Raw genomic sequence first — 13740 nt, forward strand, 5'->3', positions numbered from 1 at the left:
AATTCTTGAATAAGAAACTAACTTCAGCCACAGGAGATGAGCGCCATCAGGAGGTGACCCAAGAAAATACAGGTAGAGGACGGGAGGATGATGGGGTCGGTACCTGGAGACCATCGGGATTAGCCGCCACCTCAGAGAACAGCGGTCACCGGCCAGAACACCGCGCGGGCGTCTCCTAACTCAGAGCAACGTAGCCTGCGTCTCTAACACCACGTGCTACGTCCTGACGTCATGCTGTGACGTACGCGCGTCCATGCGCATATAGAGCAGGCGGTGGAGCTGGTTGGTGCGGCTTTCCGGGGAGAGGTTCCAGTGTCCGGTCATCAGAGAGTAGGAAGCAGACAGGTTCGGTTATGGCGGCCCGCGAGGGACACGTGACTGTGGGCAATGACGGGAATGTCTGTTATGACTGTAATGTGATAGATCTGAAGCTTGCTAGTCAGTGACGTCATATTTATAGGCCTGTGATTAATGAGCTCATTCACGCTGGGCCAGGGTGCCTCCAGGTGTTGCAAAACAACTCCCAGCATATCTGGACAGCTAAAAGCTGCCAAAGGCTGTCCAGGCATGCTGGGAGTTGTAGTTTTGCAACACCTGGAGGCACCCTGGTTGGGAAACACTGCTCTGGGCAGATAGATGGACAATGTTTCCATGGCGACCATTCACTATGTGTAATACACCAGGAGGAGTCAGTGCAGTAAGGCGCTCTACCGGATGCGGTCAGTGCAGTGCGGGGCCCCGCCGTGTGCGGGCGGTACAGTGCGGGGCCCCGCCGTGTGCGGGCGGTGCAGTGCGGGGCCCCGCCGTGTGCGGGCGGTGCAGTGCGGGGCCCCGCCGTGTGCGGGCGGTGCAGTGCGGGGCCCCGCCGTGTGCGGGCGGTGCAGTGCGGGGCCCCGCCGTGTGCGGGCGGTGCAGTGCGGGGCCCCGCCGTGTGCGGGCGGTGCAGTGCGGGGCCCCGCCGTGTGCGAGCGGTGCAGTGCGGGGCCCCGCCGTGTGCGGGCGGTGCAGTGCGGGGCCCCGCCGGGGGGGCGGGCGGTGCAGTGCGGGGCCCCGACGAGGGGGGCGGGCGGTGCAGTGCGGGGCCCCGCCGAGGGGGGCGGGCGGTGCAGTGCGGGGCCCCGCCGTGTGCGGGCGGTGCAGTGCGGGGCCCCGCCGTGTGCGGGCGGTGCAGTGCGGGGCCCCGCCGTGTGCGGGCGGTGCAGTGCGGGGCCCCGCCGTGTGCGGGCGGTGCAGTGCGGGGCCCCGCCGTGTGCGGGCGGTGCAGTGCGGGGCCCCGCCGTGTGCGGGCGGTGCAGTGCGGGGCCCCGCCGTGTGCGGGCGGTGCAGTGCGGGGCCCCGCCGTGTGCGAGCGGTGCAGTGCGGGGCCCCGCCGTGTGCGGGCGGTGCAGTGCGGGGCCCCGCCGGGGGGGGCGGGGCGGTGCAGTGCGGGGCCCCGACGAGGGGGGCGGGCGGTGCAGTGCGGGGCCCCGCCGAGGGGGGCGGGCGGTGCAGTGCGGGGCCCCGCCGAGGGGGGCGGGCGGTGCAGTGCGGGGCCCCGCCGAGGGGGGCGGGCGGTGCAGTGCGGGGCCCCGCCGGGGGGGGGGCGGGCGGTGCAGTGCGGGACCCCGCCGGGGGGGGGCGGGCGGTGCAGTGCGGGACCCCGCCGGGGGGGGGCGGGCGGTGCAGTGCGGGGCCCCGCCGGGGGGGGCGGGCGGTGCAGTGCGGGGCTCCGCCGGGGGGGGCGGGCGGTGCAGTGCGGGGCCCCGCCGGGGGGGGCGCGCGGTGCAGTGCGGGGCCCCGCCGGGGGGGCGCTCAGTGCAGGCTATATACAACATGGCTGAAGTTGGTTTCTTATTCGTCAGCTTCTTATTCACTGTAGTTGGTTTCTTGTAAATTACTATGACAAAAAATAACTTTTCTCCTCCAATTCATCTACAGTAAACTTATATTTTTATTTTTTTTATTTAATCCCTTAAAGGAGAAATCCAGAATATAAAAATTGTCCCGCATACTGCCGGCAGTAAAAAAATAAAGATGTACATACCTTCCTCCGCTCCCCCGGGGCCTCCGGTAACCGGCTCCGGTCTGAGCCGCGATCCTCTTCCTGGTTGCCGGTGGTCGGAGAGTCATACTGTGCTCAGCCAATCACCGGCCACAGTGAAGTCCCGACTCGGCCGGCGATAGGCTGAGCGGCAGCGTGACGTTTTCAGCGCCGGCTGCAGGTGTCGGTGTAGTGAAGGATTATGTGTCCTGAAGCGTTCTCACACTGCCGCTCAGCCTATCGCCGAGTCAGGACTTCACTGTGTCCGGTGATTGGCTGAGCGCAGTATGACTATCCGACCACCATACTGGTATCCAGTATAGGAGATTTCTATTGTGTATGCAAAACTACAGATAAAGGATGTGTGGACATGCTGGGAGCTGTAGTTTTATAACAGCTGGAGGCAACACTGCTCTAACACAGTTATTTACAAACATTGCAGCTTCAGTTGTTACTAAACTACAACTCCCAGCATGCTGAAATAGTCAAAGCTTTCTCAGACTCCTGAATGACAAAGAAGTTGATCAGACATTCAGGAGTCTGAAAGATGAAAGACACACATAGTGACAGCTATGCTTATTAGCATCCAGCTTTACTAGGAGAAGATAAAACAGAACATGTATTCTTAAAAATGCTGTACTTTTATCTAAAAAAAAAATCCTTGCACGAATTTTATAGAGATCTATTCTTATATTTATACATTTTATCCTGTTATGAATTCACCATAATGTCTTCTGATTATTGCAGGCAAGCTCCAAGTATCTTCCTCTGTGTAACATGTACAGCATAAAACCAGAGAGGAAAGGGTTACAGAGTAGAGAGTACTGATTGGCTGACTGCACAGGCTTGCTCCTGTGAGGGAGACAGACTGACACGCCCCCTCCAGCCCAGACTGACACGCCCCCTCCAGCCTGCACCTTATATCTCTGGATATATAGATCCGAGACACATAAAATTATATGCACATGATCAGGATTGGGTCCTGAGTAACGTATCACTTTTTTTTTCTCATTTTTGCACATCTGACCAGGGTCACTCTAAGCATTAATGTCTCTGGCATGCTTTTCCTAATCATTCTGATTCCGAGAGTTTTTTCGTGACACATTCTACTTTATGTTAGTGATTAATTTTTGTCGATGCTTGCATCCTTTCTTGGTGAAATTTCCAAAATTTCATGAAAAATTTAAAATTTTGAAATTTGAAGCGCTCTGCTTGTAAGGAAAACAGACATTCCAAATTATATATTGATTCACATATACAATATGTCTACTTTTTGTTTGCATCATACAGGAGATATCTTTATATCATATTATATACAATTTATTATGTTTGCATCAAAAAGTTGAGATGTTTTTACTTTTGGAAGACATCAGAGGCTTCAAAGTTCAGCAGCAATTTTTCACATTTTCAAAATCAGAATTTTTCGGGGACCAGTTCAGTTTTTAAGTGGATTTGAAGGGCCTTCATATTAGAAATACCCCATAAATTACCCCATTATAGAAACTGCACCCCTTAAAGTATTCAAAATTACCTTCAGTAAGTGTGTTAACCCAATAGGTGTTTCACAGGAATAGCAGCAAAGTGAAGGATAAAATTCTAAATCTTCATTTTTTTTACACTTGCATGTTCTTGTAGACCCAGTTTTTGAATTTTTACAAGGAGTAATAGAGAAAAAAAGCACCCCAAAATGTGTTACCCAATTTCTCTCGAATAAGGAAATACCTCATGTAGATGTAAAGTGCTCTGTGGGCGCACTAGAGGGCTCAAAAAGGGATAGAGTGACAAGGGAATTTTGGAGAGTGAACTTTGCTGAAATGGTTTTTGGGGGGCATGTCACATTTAGGAAGATTCTATGGTGCCATAACAGCAAAAAAACACATGGCATACTTTTTTGGAAACTACACCCCTCAAGGAATGTAACAAGGGGTACAGTTAGCTTTAACACCCCACAGGTGTTTGACAACTTTTTGTTGAAATCCTATGTGTAATTCATTTTTTTTTTTTCTAAAATGCAGTTTTCCCCCCAAATTTTACATTTTTACAAGGGTTAATAGGAGAAAAAGTGCCCCCCCAAAATTTGTAGCACCATTTCTTCCGAGTATGGAAATGCCCCATATGTGGATGTAAAGTGCTCTGCAGGCGAAATACAATGCTCAGAAAAGGAGCGCCATTGAGCTTTTGGAAAGAGAATTTGTTTTGAATGGAAGTTGGGGGCCATGTGCGTTTACAAAGCCCATGGTGCCAGAACAGTGGACCCCACCACATGTGACCCCATTTGTGAAACTACACCCCTCACAGAATTTAAGGGGTGCAGTGAGCATTTTCACCCCATTGGCTTTTGACAGATCTTTGGAACAATGGGCTGTGCAAATGATAAATTAAACTTTTCATTGTCCCAAAAATCTGTCGGACACCTGTGGGGAATAAATGCTCACTTTACCCCTTATTACATTGTGTGAGGGGTGTAGTTTCCAAAATGGGGTCACGTGGGGGGTGTTCATTGTTCTGGCACCATGGGGACTTAAACATGTAAACACATGTGGCCTTCAATTCTGAACACTCTCCAAAAGCCCATTGGCGCTCCTTCTCTTCTGAGCAATGTAGTGTGCCCGAAGAGCACTTTACATCTACATATGGGGTATTTCCGTACTCAGGAGAAATTGTGTTTTGGGGGTCTTTTTTTTTTCCTTTTACCTCTTGTGAAAATGAAAAGTTTGGGGCAACACCAGCATGTTACTGTAATTTTTTTTTATTTTTTACACAAACCCCAACTTTTCCTTTTCATAAGGGATAAAAGATGAAAAAGCCCCCCCCAAAATGTGTAACTCAATTGCTCCCAAGTATGTAAATACCCCATATGTGGGCCTTAACGGTTTCCTTAAAATATACCAGGGCTCTGAAGTGAGAGAGCACCATGCGCATTTGAGGCCTAAATTAGGGATTCAGCTAGAGAAAGAAAACAGACATGGTCGACAACATGCACAATGATCTAAGGCTTCTCAGCAACATTTATTAAATTAACAGGTCGTTAGTTTACTTCTTCATGATCATGAAGTGCAAGCCCGCTAGCCACGTCACTGCCACCTGTAAGTAGTGGGTCCCTAGCATAAAATGGCGCAGCACTGAGTGGCGACCACCACCGCCCCAACACCAGTGCCCACAGGGGGAATGACCCAACTGGCAGAGCAGCCCCAATGCCACTCAAACCAGTCCCTTGGCCGCACCACCCCACAGACATGGCACCGGGGCAGCAATGGACGCCAAACAGCACCTTTTAGTTTAATAAATGTTGCTGAGAAGTATTAGATCAAGGTGCATGTTGTGGATGTGCAACAATGTCTGTGAATTAGAATTCACATTGTGTTTATTTTAATTTTTTGCTTGGTCTGCACTCTGCCCCCTCCCCCTCAGCCCAGGCCTATATAATTGGCAGGAAGCTACATTTGGGCCCTATTCCTCCTGGAAGCCTCAGTCTCATACTGGGAGCACATGGTGAGCGAGCTTTTTAAATCTGTTCCCCCTGGTGCAGTGCTGTTTGGCGTCCATTGCTGCCCCGGCACTGTGTCTGTGTGGTGGTGCGGCCAAGGGACTGGTTCGAGTGGCATTGGGGCTGCTCTGCCAGTTGGGTCGTTCCTTCTGTGGGCACTGGTGTTGGTGCGGTGGTGGTCGCCACTCAGTGCCATGACGTGGCTAGCGGGCTTGCACCTCATGATCATAAAGTACAATGACGACCTGTTTAATAAATGTTGCTGAGAAGCATTAGACCAAGGTGCATGTTGTGGATGTGCGAGACCATGTCTGTTTTTTCTCAAGTTAAATTAGGGATTGCCTCCGCTACCAAAAATATTCTACGCCATTGATTCCCAAACAGGGTGCCTCCAGCTGTTGCTAAACTCCCAGCATGCCTGGACTGTCGGTGGCTGTCCGGAAATGCTGGGAGTTGTAGTTTTGCAACAGCTGGAGGCTCCGTTTTGGAAACACTGTCGTACGAGACGTTTTTAATTTTTATTGGGGAGGTGGTGGACAGTGTAAGGGGGTGTATATGTAGTGTTTTACCCTTTATTTTGTGTAATGTAGGGTTTTTAGGGTACAATCTCACCGGCGGGGGTTTACGCTGAGTTTCCCGCTAGGAGTTTGAGCTGGGGAGGAAAATTTGCCGCAGCTCAAACTTGAAGCAGGAAACTCACTGTAAACCCGACCGTGGGATTGTACCCTGTACATTCACATGGGGGGAGCAAACCTCCAGCTGTTGCCAAAATACAACTCCCACCATGCACTGACTATACTTTTGCAACAGCTGGAGGCACACTGGTTGGTAAACCTTCAGTTAGGATCTGTTACCTAACTCAGTATTTTCCAACCAGTGTGCCTCCAGCTGTTGCAAAACTACAACTCCCAGCATGTACTGATCGCCAAAGGGCATTCTGGGAGATGTAGTTATGCAACAGCTGGAGGCACGCAACTATAACTCCCAGCATGCCGAGACATTGTTTGCTGTTTGTGCATGCTGGGAGTTGTAGTTTGGCAAGATTTAGAGCACCACGGTTTAGAGTGCACCGCACAGTGATCTCCAAACTGTGGCCCTCCAGATGTTGCAGAACTACAAATCCCAGCATGCCCAGATAGCAAACTGCTCTGTGGGCATGCTGGGAGTTGTAGTTTTGTAACATCTGGAGGACTACAGCTTAGAGACCACTGTAAATTGTGGCCCTCAAGATGTTTCTAGGGTTAACAACTCACCAGTAAGTTGGAGGATCGCAGCTGGTAAGGGACCTCCGGCGCCGGTCCCAGCAAAGTTCCCCCGCTCTGTCCGGAGTACCGTGGGTGGGCAGAGCGGGGGAACCGAACTTTAACCACCCACGCCCCCGTTCTTCTATTGGTCGGTCGCTTCTTACCGACCAATAGGAGGGGGGCACCTTGCCACCTCACTCCTATCCCTTCAGGGGGGATCGGGGGTGTCTTGGAAAGCCCCAATCACGCTTATTTTCCAGGTCACAGAAGACCCATATGACCCAGAATCACTGCAGAACGCCAATCGGAATGATCAGCAGGCATCCTGGTCCAGTTCCTGCCCGGTGAGCAACGGGGATTGGAATTCCCACGGGGCATACAGGTACGCCCTGGGTCCTTAAGTGGTTAAATACATAAATGTTGAATATTATTTGGGAAAAATCTGATTCAGAAGAAAAAAAATCTAGTTTGTGTTTTTGCAGAAAAAACGATAGTAAACAATGTATAAAAAAATGTATATTATATAATAAGATACTGATGATTTGAAAAGGTTTAACACTAGGGATCGACCGATTATCGGTTTGGCCGATAATCGCGATTTTGGACATTAACGGTATCGACAATTACCTTGCCAGTATACCGATAATGCCCCGGCCAGAGACGACCATCACCGCTGCCCCATTGCCTCCCCCCATCTCCGGTGTTATAATTACCTGTTCCCGGGGGTCCGCGATCCTTCTGGCTCTTGCGCTATTGCTGTGCGCTCCGCTGCGCAATGACGAGTGACGCACCCAAAGCAACGTCACCGTCAGTGTGCACAGTGACAGCGCAGGACGCCGACGTAGCCAGAAGAATCGCGTACCCCCGGGAACAGGTAATAATAACACCGGGGATGGGGGGGGGAGGCGATGGGGCAGCGGGAGGCATGTGGCCAGAGGATGGGGTGAGGCAATGGGGCAGCGGGAGGCATGTGGCCAGAGGATGGGGTGAGGCAATGGGGCAGCGGGAGGCATGTGGCCAGAGGATGGGGGGAGGCGATGGGGCAGCGGGAGGCATGTGGCCAGAGGATGGGGTGAGGCAATGGGGCAGTGGCGGCGGTATGTGGGCAGAGGATGGGGGGAGGCGATGGGGCAACTGTGGTGGTTAGACTCAGGACAGGCAGGGGGAGAGAAGCGGGCAGCGGCGGCGGTCTCTGGCACCGCAAAAGCTGCTGCAGTTCATTGATTTAAAGCGCCCGCTTTAAATCATTGATCTGCAACGGCTTCTGCCCCGCCGTGGGGTTCAAATAGCCGATAATTTATACCGGAATATCGGTATAAGTTGTCGGCTATCGGCCCTAAAAAATTGATATCGGTCGATCCCTATTTAACACCATTGGGCCACTAACCTAAGGAAGGAAATATAAAGAGTGAGGGCCCCTGCATAATACCCACCTGTATGTAACCTGGCCCAAAAAGCGGATTGGCAGGAAAACAGGTGCAAACCTGTATTATGTGGTTTGAATAAGTAACTGGGGCCCCACATCAAAATCAATTAAGACCACCCTGGCCTAAACCTGTTCTGAGTAGAAAAATTAGCATCTTTATGGGCAGATGGGCATGTTTACCTAATTTGTATAGGTAACTGGTGTTTTTAAATGGTTAAATAACTTTGGGCCCCTGATCTCACCCTGCCAACACAGAGAGAGGGCCTCTGCATCAAATTCACAAACATATTCTGGGCTAGGCTGGACAGTTCTGCCCACTTTGATAGTTTTTATACCCAAAACAGGTTTGGGCCAGGCTGAACCTGACTGAAATTGATGCGGGGAACCTCTCTGTGTGTTGGCCATGTGAGATCAGAGGCCCAAAATTATTTAACTGTTTAGAAACGCCAGTTACCTATTCAGACAGACAAAATGTGCCCATTTGTCCTTTTTGATGCAAGTAAATATACCCAGAACAGGTTTGGGCCAGGTTGTACTCTATTGGTTTTGATGCAGGGACCCTCTCTGTGTATTAGTCGTGTAAAATAAGTGGCTAAAAGTCATTTAACCTCTTCAGGACATAGGGCGTATGGATACGCCCTGCATCCCGAGTCCTTAAGGACCGAGGGCGTATCCATACGCCCGTGGGAATTCCGGCCCCCACCGCTAGCCGGTTGGGGACCGGAGCCGGATGCCTGCTGAAATCGTTCAGCAGGCATCCCGGCATATCGCCCAGGGGGGTCATTATGCCCCCCCATGTCGGCGATCGCCGCAGATCGCTGGACAATTCAGTCCAGCGATCTGCGCCGATTCCGGGTCAATCGGGTCTCCAGTGACCCGATGACCCGGAATTACTGGCTGTTAGGGGCCGTCTCTGACTGCCCCGAACAGCCAGAGCCTGCAGGGGTGAGGTGGCACTGGTGCCACCTCACGATCGCCCTGATTCGTCGGCCGGATTACCGGCCGACCAATCAGGGCGCCTGCTGCGGGTGTCACTCCCGCACCCGCTCCGCCCCTCTTCCGGAGGACGTGAGCGGGACGTGCACCCCGGGTGCTGGGGACCCCGATCCCCGGCGTTAATGTTGGGATCGGGGCCCCAGGAGCAGCGGCGGCGGCAGGACTGACCTCATGCGTCTGGATCGTTGGAGGTGAGTGACAGCCTCCTGCTGTTGCTTAGCAACAGCTCCCAGCATGCAAAAAGAGCATGCTGGGAGCTGTAGTTATGCAACAGCAGGAGGCAGACCACCACAACTCCCAGCATTCCCTTATGGGCATGCTGGGACTTAAGGTTTTGCAACAGCTGGAGGCACATTCTTTCTATGGAAAAGTGTACCTTCAGCTGTTGTATAACTACAACTCCCAGCTTGCACAAACAACTAAAGTGCATGCTGGGAGTTGTAGTGGTGCATCTGCTTGTTGCATAACTACAACTCCCAGCATGCCCGTTGGCTGTCGGTGACTGCTGAGAGTTGTAGTTTTGCAACAGCTGAAGGCACACTGGTTGTGAAACTCAGTTTTTTTTTACCTAACTCAGTGTTTCACGACCGGTGTGCCTCCAGCTGTTGCAAACTACAACTCTCAGCAGTCACCGTACACCATGCACCGTACATGCTGGGAGTTGTAGTTTTGCAACAGCAGGAGGCACACTGGTTGTGAAACACTGAGTTAGGTCACAAACTCAGTGATACATAACCAGTGTGCCTACAGTTGTTGCAAAACTACAACTCTCAGCAGTCACCGACAGCCAACGGGCATGCTGGGAGTTGTAGTTATGCAACCAGCAGATGCACCACTACAACTCCCAGCATGCACTTTAGCTGTTTGTGCATGCTGGGAGTTGTAGTTATGCAACAGCTGGATGTCCCCCCCAATGTGAACGTACTGGGTGCACTCACATGGGCGGAGGATTACAGTAAGTATCTGGCTGCAAATTTGAGCTGCCGCAAACTTTCTGCTGCAGCTCAAATTGCCAGCGAGAAACTACTGTGAACCCCCGCCCGTGCGACTGTACCCTAAAAACACTATACTACACTAACACAAAAAATAAAATAAAAAGTAAAAAACACTATGTATACACATACCCCTATACAGCCCCCCTCCCCTCCCCAATAAAAATGAAAAACGTCTGGTACGCCACTGTTTCCAGAACGGAGCCTCCCGCTGTTGCAAAACAACTCCCAGTATTGTCGGACAGCCGTTGACTGTCCAGGCATGCTGGGAGTTTTGCAACAGCTGGAGGCACCCTGTTTGGGAATCACTGGCATAGAATACCCCTATGTCCACCCCTATGCAAGTCCCTAATTTAGGCCTCAAATGCGCATGGCGCTCTCACTTTGGAGCCCTGTCGTATTTCAAGGCAACAGTTTAGGGTCACATGGGGTATCGCCGTACTCGGGAGAAATTGTGTTACAAATTTTGGGGGATATTTTCTGCTTTTACCCTTTTTAAAAATGTAAAATTTTTGGGAAAACAAGCATTTTAGGTAAAAAAAAAAATATTTTTACATATGCAAAAGTCGTGAAACACCTGTGGGGTATAAAGGTTCACTTAACCACTTGTTACGTTCCCCGAGGGGTCTAGTTTCCAAAATGGTATGCCATGTGTTTTTTTTTTTTTTGCTGTCCTGGCACCATAGGGGCTTCCTAAATGCGGCATGCCCCCAGAGCAAAATTTGCTTTCAAAAAGCCAAATGTGACTCCTTCTCTTCTGAGACCTGTAGTGCGCCAGCAGAGCAATTTTCACCCCCATATGGGGTGTTTTCTGAATCGGGAGAAATTGGGCTTCAAATTTTTAGGGGTATTTTCTGCTATTACCCTTTTTAAAAATTAAAAATTTTGGGGAAAACAAGCATTTTAGGTAAAAATTATATATATTACCCCTGTGGGGTATTAAGGTTCACTTTATCCCTTGTTACATTCCCCGAGGGGTCTAGTTTCCAAAATGGTATGCCATGTGGGTGTTTTTGCTGTTCTGGCACCATAAGGGCTTCCTAAAGGTAACATGCCCCCCAAAAACCATTTCAGAAAAACGTACTCTCTAAAATCCCCTTGTCGCTCCTTCCCTTCTGAGCCCTCTACTGCGCCCGCCGAACACTTTACATAGACATAGGAGGTATGTGCTTACTCGAGAGAAATTGGGCTACAAATACAAGTAAAAATTTTGTCCTTTTACCCCTTGTAAAAATTCAAAAATTGGGTCTACAAGAACATGTAAGTGTAAAAAATGAAGATTGTGAATTTTCTACTTCACTTTGCTGCTATTCGTGCGAAACACCTAAAGGGTTAAAACGCTGACTGAATGTCATTTTGAATACTTTGGGGGGGGGTGTAGTTTTTATAATGGGGTCATTTATGGGGTATTTCTAATATGAAGACCCTTCGAATCCACTTCAAACCTGAACTGGTCCCTGAAAAATACTGAGTTTGAAAATTTTGTGAAAAATCGGAAAATTGCTGCTGACCGTTGAAGCCTCTGGTGTCTTCCAAAAGTAAAAACATGTCAATTTTATGATGCAAACATAAAGTAGACACATTGTATATGTGAACCAAAAAAAATGTATTCGTAATATCCATTTTCCTTACAAGCAGAGAGCTTCAAAGTTAGAAAAATGCAAAATTTTCAAATTTTTCATCAAATTTACGGATTTTTCACCAAGAAAGGATGCAAGTATCGACAAAAATTTACCACTATGTTAAAGTAGAATATTTCACAAAAAAAACTATCTCGGAATCAGAATGATAACTAAAAGCATCCCAGAGTTATTAATGTTTAAAGTGACAGTGGTCAGATGTGCAAAAAACGCTCCGGTCCTTAAGGCCAAAATGGGCTCCGTCCTGAAGGGGTTAAACCTTTGAAAACATCAGTTACTTATTCAAACATAAAATGTAAGTAGTTGGTAAGGTTGGCACCCGTTTTCTTGCCAATACACTATTTGGGCTAGTTTGGAAGCACTTTGGTATTAATGTAGTTGTTGTTTTTATTTTTTATAGTAATTTACAAGAAACCAACTTCAGTGAATATGAAGCTGCCGAATAAGAAACCAACTTCAACCTCGTCCTACCGGGAGTAGTCAGAGCCGCTTGGGGCCCTACAGGGAGCGGTCAGTGCAGTACGGGGCCCTACAGGGAGCAGTCAGTGCAGTACGGGGCCCTACAGGGAGCAGTCAGTGCAGTACGGGGCCCTACAGGGAGCAGCCAGTGTTATAAGGGGCCCTGCCAGCAGCAGCCAGTGTAGTACGGGGCCCCGTCCTGGCTTGACGACAGTTCCCAGCAGTGTTGTAGCTTGTACTGCGCAAGTCGGTCACAGAAAATACAGGCCTTAATATTCCATATAATACTCCTTGAGACCTGCGGACCTGTATTTTGCAGGCACATTTTATTTCAGATATATTTTATAATATTTTGCAGGTTAAAACATGGCAGGTATTTGCCCGTATAATGGCGATCACCAAGTCTGTGGGACGGAGCGGAGTACCCACCTTATGGGCTGTCAGGTAATTCTCCCCTTCATTGACTAATAGCACAGGGCTCGTATTTCAGCCATACACATGAATACTGTGAGCCTGCGTGTGCTTGTAGAATGGAGAACGTGCCCCCCCAATCCTTCTAGGAAGAACATAAGAATCTGTCACCTCCTTCTCACCTGTGGGAAGGCTCCCTTACACTAGTTTAATTAATCTCAGGGTTATTAATAGGGGACTTATTAGTCGGTAACACATGAGGCTGTGCGGGGGTAATTTCCCTGTGCCTTTTAGGTTTTCAGTAGAACTTTGGGGTACGTGGTATAAGGGGGGATGTTTCTGAGGGATGTGGTTTCTCTCACTTATAGAACTGATTTTCAATTGTATCTTAGAGCAAAGTTGTGATTGGAAAGGCGGCAGGTCTGAGCAGATGGAAGACAAAATGGATGGAGCCGAAGAGGGAAGAGGAGGAGAAACTGAGGCAGCAGGAGCCGAATGTCCAGCCGTTTGGTGAGTCCCTGAGATTAATCGGGCTGTGTTTACACATTGTGTATTTTGTCCAAGCAGGTGGAGGTCGCTCATAGAACAAGAGGTTACAATCTATAATTGACCATGACAGACGATCCCTGGTTATTATATATAGCTGTATAAGGAGTACATGTAGTCCTGATGTGACTATGACAGCTGATCCATGGTTATCATATACAGTCATGACCGTAAATGCTGGCACCCCTGAAATTGAAAATGAAGTATTTCTCACAGAAAAGGATTGCAGAAACATGTTTTGCTATACACATATTTATTCCCTTTGGGCTGGACAAAATTGGTGGCACCCTTAGGCCCCTTTCACACTATAAAGTTGTTCCGTTAAAAGATCCGTTATAAACTTCCGTTAGAAAAGCCTTAAAAACAGATGTTAAACGTCCGTTGCAAAATACCATTCAAGTCTATGGGATTTTTTGATTATCCGTTAGGAACCGTTATAGCCCGTCGTGAATAACGGACGTTATTTGTGACAGAAGAAAAAACGGCACATGCGCAAATTTTTCTTCCGTCACAAGAAAC

The 13740-nt window shown here is 49.4% G+C and overlaps 1 protein-coding gene across 3 annotated transcripts in view; it reads left to right on the top strand.

Annotated features, from left to right (window-relative positions):
* Nucleotides 1–218: 218 nt before the first annotated feature.
* LOC130333359 (gametocyte-specific factor 1-like) overlaps nucleotides 219–13740 on the top strand; it is a 95976-nt gene continuing 82454 nt past the window's right edge. The window contains exons 1-5 of one of the 3 annotated variants that reach the window (XM_056553841.1): nucleotides 229–345; nucleotides 7012–7133; nucleotides 12206–12315; nucleotides 12623–12708; nucleotides 13068–13185. In XM_056553841.1, the coding sequence (XP_056409816.1) occupies nucleotides 12631–12708; nucleotides 13068–13185 (196 nt within the window). In that variant the 5' untranslated portion in view covers nucleotides 229–345; nucleotides 7012–7133; nucleotides 12206–12315; nucleotides 12623–12630. Of the gene's footprint in view, nucleotides 346–7011; nucleotides 7134–12205; nucleotides 12316–12622; nucleotides 12709–13067; nucleotides 13186–13740 lie in introns of all 3 variants that reach the window. The other 2 variants (XM_056553840.1, XM_056553839.1) reach the window with 2 other exon arrangements.

This window comes from Hyla sarda, unplaced genomic scaffold, assembly GCF_029499605.1.
Source record: "Hyla sarda isolate aHylSar1 unplaced genomic scaffold, aHylSar1.hap1 scaffold_404, whole genome shotgun sequence".
Lineage (NCBI taxonomy): Eukaryota > Metazoa > Chordata > Amphibia > Anura > Hylidae > Hyla > Hyla sarda.